The sequence below is a fragment of the Vombatus ursinus genome, unplaced genomic scaffold, assembly GCF_900497805.2.
Source record: "Vombatus ursinus unplaced genomic scaffold, bare-nosed wombat genome assembly UNPS02009205.1, whole genome shotgun sequence".
NCBI classification, from domain to species: Eukaryota; Metazoa; Chordata; class Mammalia; order Diprotodontia; family Vombatidae; genus Vombatus; species Vombatus ursinus.
Genome location: NW_020948983.1, coordinates 54,115,150 through 54,127,836, shown reverse-complemented (window position 1 = coordinate 54,127,836; position 12,687 = coordinate 54,115,150). Strand labels below are relative to the sequence as shown.

General features: G+C 36.5%; 1 protein-coding gene across 1 annotated transcript in view; it reads right to left on the bottom strand.

Annotated features, from left to right (window-relative positions):
* The window catches only part of TRIP4 (thyroid hormone receptor interactor 4), a 44,785-nt gene that overhangs the window by 31,148 nt on the left and 950 nt on the right, over nucleotides 1–12,687 (bottom strand). The window contains 5 exon segments of the mRNA XM_027851655.1: nucleotides 1,333–1,462; nucleotides 2,241–2,319; nucleotides 4,313–4,525; nucleotides 9,028–9,164; nucleotides 10,237–10,406. Of these exon segments, the coding sequence (XP_027707456.1) occupies nucleotides 1,333–1,462; nucleotides 2,241–2,319; nucleotides 4,313–4,525; nucleotides 9,028–9,164; nucleotides 10,237–10,406 (729 nt within the window).

Below are 12,687 nucleotides of genomic sequence, written 5' to 3'. Positions count from 1 at the left end.
AGAAAACTTACACTTCCAGAAATTGTGAAGCTTTGTTCCTTTTATTTTGACTCATTCAAATTTCTTAATCTCCCCTTAAAAATAAAGACTAAAGCCAGCCAAAGCACTTTTCCAGTAAAGTCATACTAAAACTATATTACTATATTTCACACCTGGAGCTACCTAAGTCCCTTTGCCCAGGACAGTGGAACAGTACTTTCTTGGTCCCTACTTCTCAGGAAATACACACCTCATACAGCACTGAATTATACTGTCAATGAGTAAAACTAAATCTGACACCCACAGTTGCAATCCCAATAAAAGATGACAGTAAGTATGGAACATAAGCATGATAATAGTCCTCCATAAAAGATTAAACAAAAAATTTAATATTCCTCCCATAATGGATTTTAAAGCCAGAAGAAATAGTGTTCACTCGTAAAGATGTGTTTTCTGATTATTTCTCCGGTATTTTTGACAGATGGCTCTGAATCCAAGCTGAAGTTTTCAGATGGTCAATGCTGCATTGCAAAGAAGACACTGCTGGCAACAGACTACTAGGCCAGGTAGGACCAGGAAGAGACCTAGGAAGGATTTGCTCAGGAAGCAGTACAAGTGACTCTAACAGATAGGTTCTAAGTGGGCTGGCTGCCTGAAGGGGGAAGGGTACACTCTGAAGCATTCTCTACTATTAACTCTGTTTAAAATAAGCACTTGGCCAAAAGTAAGAGAGAATGAGAAAAGCAGCAATCAACAACTAGAAAATTCAAAAATCTGTCTCCAAGGAGAAATAATGAGAACTGTCAGGGGGCCAAATAACAGTGTAGGAGTCAAGAAGCCAATCTTTGTACAATTTGATTTTTTTAATACTGAATCAGAGACCAAGATTCCACCAGGGATTCATGACTTCTCAGGGCACCGCTTTTTTTCAATATCTCAACGTCTCACAGAGTTTGGTCACTCTATGTTAGTTTAGAAGTGAAATAACTTAGGAAATTCAGTTTGCTTCACTAGGATAAAATACAATCAACTCCAAATTATCAGTATAATCTGCCTTCTTTCAGGAATATTTGTGAATAATAAAAAATAATAATAAAAAAGTTGGAAGGGCAAAAGAGTCTCCTTCACCTGGTTGAAGGTGTACACTACATCCATATGGGTCAGAAATAAAATATCAACTATCTTTGTATGCATGTGCCCAACTCCACTCTAATGAAAACTGTTTCATGATCTACAGCCAGTCAGTTATTTGCTAAGTGATCTTATTCCATGAGATATTTGTACTCAAAGACAGCCAGCATCGGTTTGCTTCTGTTTATTCACTCATATCAGCTGTTCCACCAAAAATCATACCTGGTTCTGTCAAACTCTAGCAACTTGTCTTTATGCTTTACAGCCTTCTCCAGACCAGTCTTAACCCGAGATTCCTGATGAGGAAGCAGATCCTTGTTGAATACATCAACCTTACCAGGACTCTCTGTTCCTGTAAGGCAACAAGAAAAGCAACAGTGTCAATCATCAACACAAACTTAATAACAATCATCCCAGTTCACCCCACAGCAAGACACCAACGGATTCTGATCTCTTCTAGATCTCCAAAAGAATTCACTTCATTGAAAAAAGAGCCAGAAATTAAATCAAGCTTTATGAACCCTAGGCATGAAGTTCAAGAAGATACTAAACAATTTAACAACATGAAATGCAAAGTTTCAATAAGTAACGAGTTGATGATCATATAATTACATTAAAATTTTGTTAAATATTTCACTTTTGTTTTTTGAAAAGAACAATGAATAATAGAAGAAGTGGGTACAGGTCAGTGTCAGAAGAAAATACCACAAATATGCACTTCCCCAAAGAAGATCATGTGTCCCAATAAGACTAAGATTCAAAAAGGTACATGGAGGGGAGGAAGAAAAGGCATTTGCTACAATGAAAACCAACATCTTTCCCTTCCCTTTATACTCCAAGCTTGCACAAAGTCTGACTAGTTCTCTCTTGTAAAAGGATTTTTCATCTTTGACAATGCCATTATGCTTTGGGTAAAAGCAAACAGGCTAGAAGAGCAGTAAAGACAGTGTGCTCTTGGTGCTGGCCTGTACAGGGTAGCCATTCAATAAAGTATGTTGAAGGAATGAGTGAATGAACAATTTGTGAATCACAAAAATAGCTCAGTCCCATCCTGCACACCTGGATGCACCAAATGGACAATAATAACAAGATCCATCCTTCACTAGAACTATCATAAGATGACTGCGAACCTGCCATGAGCTTCTTCAGAAGCTTCTGGCTCTTGTGTGAATCACGCTGCAGAATGTCCTGTTCTTCTCGAGTACACACCTACAGCATAAAGACATGGTGACAGAGATGGACAATTTAATGAACTTTGCTGTTTTCTTGTTACACTAAACAACTAACCTTAAACTACACAGAAGATGACAGTTAAAAATGCACATTCCACAATTCATACATTCAAATGACTTCTTCCCCTTTGAAATAGAGGCTATGTGCCTATATTGATGTTTTTATTGCTCAAAGCCATTTCTAAACTCCTTTTTCAGAACTGTTTTCAAAGTCAGTGTATGAACCATGCAAGAAAATTAATCTCGTGGCCCTACAGCCACACACCATTTAAGATCAAAACAGCAATACTTCTTGATCATCAGACTTACTCAACAGACCAAAGGCCAAGTGACTTTTAAATTTAAAAACAAAACAAATTCACCCTAAAAATATTAAGCTTTCTGACCACCGAAGATATTAAAAAACAATGTGCCATAGGCTCTGAACGCAATACAAAAAGATTAAATTCAAGAAATGCTCTGAGCAAAGGCAGTAATGTTGCAATAGGTTCTACCAAAATAGCTAAATTTAAGGAAACCTAACACTGATTTGGTTATATAACTTTTGTTGTGCTTTTCTTTAAAAATGACATTAGCTTATGTAGTTAGTGACAACTCATACATCTAACTTTGAAGCTTCTAATTTTAGAGTGGCTTTTAAATCAATCCTACAAATGAACTGGGAGGAGGTCCTGAGGTCGTGCCAGAAGAGACAAAGAACAGAAGCAAGTAACAGGGCCAGTCATAAAAGCTGCATTAGTAAAAATTTATACAGTACTCTAAAATTTGCCAGGTACTGTATATGTTATCTCATTGGATCCTTTCAACAGCCCTGTGATGTAAGTACTACAGGGTAGCATCCTCATTTTATAAAAAAGGAAATTGCAATTCAGAAAGTTTAATAAATTGACCATGGTCACACAGGAAGTAAGTAGTAGAGGAAAGACAGAGACTAAGGTGTCTCCTAACTCTAAGTCCAGTTCTGTTTCCACTACACCATGTTGCCTCCACCAATGAAAAAAAAAATCATACTAGATTCTTTGCCTTCAGGCATCCTACTTAAAAAACATTTGGACTGATCAAGTCAAATGAAAAGCTGTGTTTATTACAAATGCACTGTAACTGTAATAAGAAAGGCTGAGAAAGGCTTAGTTAAAAAACAAAATTCTATGTTGAGCTCGTAAAAAGCTGCAAGGAATCAGGCAAATCTGCTTTATATTATCCTGCTTCCTGAACTAGGAGATCCGTGGGACCTATCAGTAGACAATGCACCTCCCGGCAGCTGCTTCCCCCGAACACAGAGCTCCTGCCAGGAGCCGCAGGGTATTTCTCGAGAGAGAGAAGTCCATATGGGAAGAGACTTAGCGACATTTCATAAAGAATTTTATTGGTAGGCACTATATTTTTCCAATGAATGACTGGATATAGGTGCGTTCTCCAGGAAATAGGGGAAAATAGGAGGAAAGGAAAACAAACCTATCTTAATGCATGTCCTCCTCAATAATGCCATATGCCACAGCTGCCACCCACCAGCAGGACTAGCAGATCAATAGGCATTGCCCTTCAGTTCTTTGTTAGAGTCTTTGTGAGAAAGCCATTAGTTCCACGTTCCTGAGGTCATTCTCCCAGAAACAGCTGACAAACATTTCAAAGCCGTACTAGTGAACTTCCCAGGGAGGCAGTGGCTATAGTGCGCTTAAGATTACATCATAATGACACCAATGTGACTACTTCTTCAGGAAAAACAATGGTTAACATCTGAGAACTGCAACAAACAATGCTCCCACTTTTATTGCTGTAAAGTTCTCCAACTATAAAAGAAACTGATGCAGACTCTGATCTTTGAATAATCTGCCACTTGAAAAGCTTACAAATTATCAGCATCAGCATTAGGACAGAGAGACAGAGAGAGAGAAAGACTCTCTAGGAAAAATTAGCCATAACAATATACATATGGCTCAATAAAACCAAAGTTGAAAGGAAATATTTACCAGAGATCCACAGAACAAACAGGGTCCAGAACCCTCTTGTTCACAGACAATCCGCCCACAGATCAGACAGTTGTTGATGAGCTTGTGCTTCTGGGCCAGACAATCACAAGGGTGTCGTCCTGGAAGGAGAACAGCAAGCCTGTCCTGTCCCTCTGTTGTATACAAGTTAACATACTTTGTCTTCTTCTTTGAGGAATTGGTGATCTCCTGTGCCTAATTTTCAAACAGGAAAAAATGGCTTAAACACCTAACCAAAAGCCATAATAGAAATCAGGCAAAAAAAGAAACCTCTGCCCAATGAACTACTCTGAACCTCATCTCCCATATATTTCTCAGAAACTGAAAATCATTTTCCACCAAATTCAAGAAGGAAATTATCTAGATAAGAAAGTTTTCTAAAACCCAGGGTTTGAGGAGGGGTTAATTCTTACAGAAATTAGTTAATAAGTGCCCTTCATTGACAGTTCCCCCTAGGTTTACTGATGGATGGTAACCTGAAAGTCAAAGTTCTAAGCATTACCTCTTCATGCACAGGAGAACTAGATTCTCTTAACTAGCTAAATAGGTGATCACTGAAAACGAATTCCTTTAAAAGCAGATGATATTCATGCATATGAAAGACAAGCATATAAATCAAAGGTAATGATGAACTCTGAAACATCTCTTCAAATCTGCGGCATAGAGCTCTGTGGAAGTCTCCACTATTATTATGCTGTTATCCTTTTCATTTCTTTCCCTTTTAAGTCAGTAGTTTTGAAATCAAACTCTTTATCTCTAAGAGCCCTTATAAAACCTAAATTACTTCTGACATTTGGGAATGTAATTATATCAAAGAAAACTCTTTGGTGACTATAATGAGATGTCACACTCCCCACTTTCCAAGCAGAAAGGCAGGGTTAGTTGATTTTTCTCTCTCTTAAAAATTAGGTACAAAGATGTCCTCCAGAAGACAACTATATCCTCAAGGAGGTAAGACTGAAAATACCGTTTTAAACAAATTGATGTTTACTCACATTCATAATACAAGTTTTTCAAAGAAGGACAGCAGTGTACATTAATAAGATCTTACTTCTCAGGGATTTGCAAAGTCCCTCCAAACATGCTGAAAAAATAAGTTGTTTTCTTATGTAAGGCAGAAATCTGTGTTTTTGCCTCCATAAAAAGCCAAGCCAATCAAGAAGTATTTATTAAGTAACTACTATGTACTGATCATTGTGCTACTACTAGGGATGCAAAGGTCAAAAAAAAAAATCTCTGCTTGTGAGGAAGTTACATTTCATTTCCACAAAATCAAATGCTACTTTGGGTAGGAAAGGACAATTTTCTGTGACTTTCTGAATGGAGTAAGCACTCAATTATTTGTTGAACATTGCAATGAATGAAAATGAAGCAAAGCCTGTTTTCATAGCTTCTCTCTATTTCATATTCCTTTATATATGCTCTAGAGATCTGAAACAGAATTGAGCAGGCATAAATTCCCAGGTAAACGGTTTTGCTCTCATTAGCATTTCTAAAAGCTATCAAATGATCTGTATCCCAACACATCCCTAACCAAGAATCCTCACACTACCTCCCAACAAGCTTTAATTCTTAGTTTAATTATTTTTGGTCTAATTTCTCTTCATATATATTTAACCCAGCTTTGGGAGTTTTCTTTTTCGCTTGTGTGACGCACTGTGTTACTGTGAATTCTAAAACTAACACATATACCTATCTCTCATTAGCATACTGTCATATTTTCAGAAAGGCAACAAATTTATAATGAACTCTAAACAACAAAACATATTCAATACTATTTATATTTTCAAAATCAATTTCAAAATACAAATTCCTTAACAACTTATCATGGGATCATAGATTTGGAGCTGGAAGGGACCTAAGAGGCTATTTTGTCCAACCCTCTCACATGGCAGATGAGGAAACTGAGGCCCAAATAGCTTAAAGTGACTTGCCCAAGATCTCACAGGTGGTGTCAAAGGAATTACTTTAACCCAAGTTTTTACCGTTCTCTTTGTGCATTTACTGTACATATGTTTTCCCTTTTATACAATTATAGTTAATATAAATACACACACAGTTTTACTCTTTCTATTTCCTATATTATTTCATACAAGTTCTTTCCTATAGTACATTTTGAAAGTATGACTTAAATACATTAGTTTTAAGGAATATTAAATTCAGTCTAGGAGGAATGATTTCTTATAGGTTTCCAAAACCATGTGGTATCCCTGAGGCAAATCACTTTTCCATTTTTTTCTTACAATGCTTTTAGACAAATCTGTCTACCGATTACAAAAATACAGCCAAAGATAGAAATGTGATGCATTTCTAAAACCACTACACAAAACCTATATTCTCAAGCCATCGGGTTGAACACATCCCTGATCAATAATCTTCACTATTACCTCCCAAGAAGTAGTCATCTAATCTTCACTTGAAGAGCTCTAGGGAGAGGGAGCCCATTTGTTCCCCAAGCAGTCCAAAGACTGCTTCTGTATAACTATTGTGAAGTTATTCCTCATAACAAGTTGAAATTTGCCTGTTTGAAACTTTTATGAATTGCTCTTAGTTCTGTCCTCTGGGACTAAGCAGCACAAATCTAACACTCTTCTACAGGACAACCCTTAAAATAATAAGGACAGGTATCATGTGCCCCATTGTCTTCTCTTCTCTAGAATAAACACGCCCTATTCTTTTAACCTTATGGCATAGGAGTAACCCATTACTTCATTATATGAGTCAGTCACCCTCCTCTGTGCACTATCTAGCTTGTCAATGTTCTTCCTAAAATGTGAAAGCCAGAAATGAATACTACTCCAGCTATGGTGTGAATGGGGCAGAGTAGAGAAAGACTATAACCTCTGCCCTGGCATGTGAACAGCATGCCTCAGAATAAGCCCTGACTACATTAGCTTTTTTGACTAGTATTTCACACTGCTGATTCATACTGAATTATCAATCCATGATTTTTTTCAGATGAACTATTATCTAGCCATACCTTTCCCACTTTGCTCTCGTGAAGCGGGTATTTTTTAAACTCAGTTGTAAGACTTCACATTTTTCCTATTAAATTTTATCTTATTTCTATTCAGCCCATCAATTCTGTATCTTTTTGGATTCCTATTCTGTAACAAATTTAAGATATTGTAATTTGATATTTATTAAGTATGCCATCTCTCCTTCATCCAAATAAATGACAAAAATGTTGAACAGTACATGGCAAAGACAGATGTCTGGAATTCTCAATTGGAGATCTCATGTCAAAGTGACATCAAGCTATTAAATCTTGTGGTCTAGTCATTTAACAAACATCAAGGGGCAACTAGGTGGCGCAATGGATAGAGCATCGGTCTTGAAGTCAGGAGGACCTGAATTCAAATCTCGGGTCAGAGCAAACACTTGACACTAGCTGTGCGACCCTGGGCAAGTCACTTAACCCCAACTGCCTACAAATAAAAGAAAAAAAAAAACATCAAATTTATTTATCTGATCATCTAACCCACATTTTCCTATCTTGTTGAGAGGTTTCCCAAATGCTTTATTGAAATCTAGGTAAACTATATCTAGAACATTCTCCTGTCAAAAAAGGAAATGAGGTTAGTTTGGAATGACCAAGTATCAATAAAGCCATGGTGAAATATAATGATTACTATTTTTTCTAGATGTTCACAAGAGATGAAGAGATGCCTCTTCCATGTGTACTGGTAAATGAATTTATTAGTAAATGGTAAATGAGTGATATCACTCAGCAGGTTAGGGTAAAATAAGAGAGTCAATCAAAAGCTTAGGGAATTACAATAAACTGAAAAATATGAATAGGTTGGCATATATGGACCTTAGGTTCCATGGCTCATCACTAATTAAATGCCCATACCTTAATATCATGGTTGAGTCTAGTGTTCAGTGCTAATTTGAGGAGAAATAATAATAAATCATCATTTGAGAATAGAAAGAGACCTTAAAGATCATCTAGTCTAATCCCCCTTACTTTATAAATAAAAAACCTGGGGCCCAAAAAAGTTAAATGACTTTCTCAAGGTCATACAGCTAGCAACCTCAAAAAGGCGATTAATAACTAAATATTTATTGAACATGCTCTCATAAATATTAATGCTGTTTCCTGAAAGCATTTCAAGTTCTTTTCCTTAGAAATCTCTTGGGGCAGCTAGGTGGCACAATGGATAGAGCACCGGCCCTGAAGTCAGGAGGACCTAAGTTCAAATCTGGCCTCAGACAAAACCCTTGATATTTACTAGCTGTGTGACTCTGGGCAAGTCACTTAACCCCAACTGCCTTAAAAAAAAAAGAATGACAGTAGAAATCTCTCATCCATATAATGATCTGGTCTCATGTCTCTGAATTTGTGTCTGTATGTGATCCCCATTTCAATAAACAATAAGCATTGATTAAGTGCCTATAATGTGTCAGGCACCGTGCTAGGTGCTGGATAATCTAGCTGATTAGAGAGCTAATAACCTAGCAATTACATTTAGTTGGTACAGTCAAGTACCATACCCATATAAAGAGGGTTCTTTAATGATTGGTAGTTTTCTGCCTTCCTACCCTCCCCCCACCAATATACATGGATCTTTTTCATTTAAAAAGTAACACTTTAGAATAGGGCTTCTTTTTTTCTATCTCAAATTCTACTAGCCATTGCCTCTACTTCTCTATACTGTAGAGCTCAGTATAGACTTCTTTCAATGAGCACTCACCTTGGCTAAATCAAGTGGTGTTTTGACTTCCTCTGTAGTTGATTCAGGTTCAGCAAATGCAGGAACCTCCTGCTTGTTTCTTCCCTTGCGCCTACCTTTCTTCAACTGGTCCCCAAGTCTCTGGCCATCTGAAATCTCTAAAGTACCATATAGACAAAAACAAGAATTATTCGACAACTTTTTATGGATAATGAAGGGAGGCAATGGGAAATAGTAGAAAGAGCACTGAATTTGGGAATGCTAGAATTGGAGACCAGGGACCTAAATTCAAATTCCAGTGCTTCCCCTTGGGTTACTCACATAACACTGGGCAAGAGGGGAGGGAATTAGATGGCCTCTAAGGTCCCCTCCAGCTCTAAATCTACTATCTTATGATCCTATAAGACATAATAATGCTCATCTATTTGGGCAAGGAAATTAAAACAAACAAAAACACTTTTTTTGTTGTCTGTTGCATGACCCTCAAGCCAGTACAATAATTCATTTCATTTGTTGCGGCAGGTAGGTGGTACAGTGGTTAGAGCACTGGCTCTGGAGTCAGTAGAATTTGTGAGTATAAATGTGACTTCAGACACTTACTAGCTGTATTACCCTGGGTAAGTCACTTAACTCCAATTGTCTTCTCTCCCCCAAAAAAAGATGTATATTTGTTAAGCAATACCAATTTACAAAATGCTAAAAGGAAATATTTCCAGTTACAGGTTTATAATTAAAAAGTTTAGTTAAAAACATAATATATACTATATAACAACAGCTTACACTATTAGTGAGTGCATCATTCACATGTTGTACTTTATAAGTAAATGTTTGCTTCTACATGGTATTCACATCTCAAATGATTAATCATTTGCCCTTCACCCAGATGAGCACACAGGTGAACATGTTAGTTTCATCTCATTTAAGTGTGTTTCATATGTAAGGGTAGTCATTTTAAAAATGTTCTTAAAAAAAGGTTTGGGGTTTTTTTTTTTACATATTTCAAATGTAGCATTTATCAAAGAAAATAGGTTTGTCTAAATATCAAAGATAAGTGAAACAGAATTAAACTAAAACATATAATTTTGATGTTATTTTTTGGACAATGAAATGGATCTTTTAAAGGCTTGATTGTCACAGAGGTGACAAGAACATTGTCCATGCTTGGGAGACCTGCTTCTTAATTATATAGTTTAATCTCAGTTCCCCTGCTCTATCACCCCTTTGGCTCACCATCTCTTTTTCTGTATATCTGCAAAGGATCAGAAACTGAGTCTTGATAATTCTTTTGCCACTTGGTTATAAGATCTTCTATGAACTGGCCTTTTTTGCCCTCATTTCCTTGGAGAAGATCAGTAACATATTCTCGTATCTCTTCAGCATCCTCAATTGACATAACATACCTCAGAAATCAAAGAGAACAGTTGGTGAAAAAAGGGTTTGGTTTCTAACATATTAAATATCAGATTAATGTTTATTTTAATCTATATGTATACCAATTTTCTCTCTCTCTCTTGAATCAGTGAAGAAAAAAAGATTGGTGGAGCTATGCTTTGTTATACTAAAATAAAATTTCCTATAATTAGAGATCTGGGGTCTGGTCTTTCCTTGAAACCAAAAAAAAAGTGCACCATCTCTGAATTCATAGTTTTCAGATTTCATGTGAAAGACATAAAAATACATCATACTGGATGAGTTGCTCACTCCACACTTTTAAATTCTAAATCAAGGATAACATTTTATTAGGCACAAGGAGGACTATCATTATTATCATTTACATATAGCTAACATTTATAGAATTCTGTATAATTTACAAAGTGCTTTCAAGTACATGATCTCATTTGGTCCTCACAACAATCTTGTAAAGTAGTTAATACTTCAATGAATCTCTGATCTCATCAATTTGTATACTCCCCCAATAGCAGAGTTTAAAATGCAACTGTACTTTATCCTGTGTTACTCTTATATGTAGTCTCCAGTAAACTCTCTGCAGGAGGTCTACCAATATGCTGGGGTGTTTCTTTTAAGTCTCTTGACATTGTGTGAATACCAGTAGAATAAACCATCCATTTTGTTATCCCTGACTGAGTTCATGATTATCCAGTCTCCTTTTCCAATATAAAGCTTTTTCTTAAGATCTGTTAAGCTGCTTTTTGCACAAAATTTATCATTGATAATGTTCAGCATATATTTCTTTATTGCCAGATGCATGACCTGCAATTTTTATTCTTTGGAGATTGTGGTAAGTAGTCCATGAATCATATAGCATCCATAGAAGTAAAATGATGTTAAAAATATGGATTTTTGTTTAGGGAGAAGCTCGAGTCCACTGAAAGCACTGCAGAATTTCCTGAAAGCCTTCCAGCTCACTTTCTTCTTCCCACCCAATTCTAGGCTCAACCAGTTCATTGTCTATTTGTAATATCTATCCATGACATATATCCTAATATACCATTTCAATGGACCATGTAGCCAATAGCACATCAGAGTCTGGAAATTAGGCATTCCTCATCTACTCATGTTTTTCCTGAGTGACTTTTTAGGCCAAATTCTTTTAAATAATAGCATTTAGGAAGTTTTGCTACGTAGCGATGCTTGATTCAACTGATAGATCATCTTCAAATGAAGACATTTGGAAGATGCTCCCACCTATGCCACCTTTCACTTAGGCTCTGTGCTAGATTTCCTCTACTATATTAGCAAGCCTAAAACTCCCTGTATTATGCCTTATTTAATATTAATAAACAGAAAAATGAACAAAAGTATCTCTGTTGCCATGTCTATCAAGAAATCTTGTATAACTTTAACATGCATATGAGGTACTGCTAATATTATTATCCCCATTTTACAGATAAGGAAACTGAGGTTTACGGATAAGAAAACAGATTAAATAACTTGTTCAAGGTCACAAAGCTAATGAGTGGCAGATCTTCTAACTTTGAGTCTGGAATACTTTACTATACCCCCGTTTTGTTCACTCAGCAGATGTGTATATATACTCTTTAAAAATTAAAATCCAGGGGCAGCTAGGTGACACAGTGGATACAGAACCAGCTCTGGATTCAGGAGGACCCGAGTTCAAATCTGGCCTCAGACACATAACACTTACTAGCTGTGTGACCCTGGGCAAGTTACTTAACCCCACTGCCTAGCCAAAAATAAATAAATAAATAAATAAAATCGAGTTTAGCACCTCATCAGGAAGTAGAAGGAAAATTATTCTGAAGGGAGAATACAGAGTGATCTTAAAAATGACATGGAATGTCACAAAAATAAGACACCAACCCCCAATACCACAATGGGATGGTGGTGAAACAGTGAGAAGTATTGTGGATTCTTATTAGTCTGATCTGCCACTTTCTAAAATAAGGCACCACTCCCATAATAAGATGGTAGTGAAATAGTGGGAAGCAGACTAGACTTTTAGAATTCTGATCTGCCACTTTCTAGCAGTGTGACCTTGGGCAAATCATTTTACCTCAGTTAACCTCAGCTATAAAATGGTGGCAATAATATTTGCATCACCTACCTCAAAGGACTGTTGTGAAGATACCATAATGGACATAAAGCACTTTGTAACTGTAAAATGATACAAATATATGCTATTGTTTTATATACCACTCAAGATAGTTGTCTTCCCCTGTTTCCTAGTATCCTCCAGTACTTAAGACAAGGCAGTTGTCT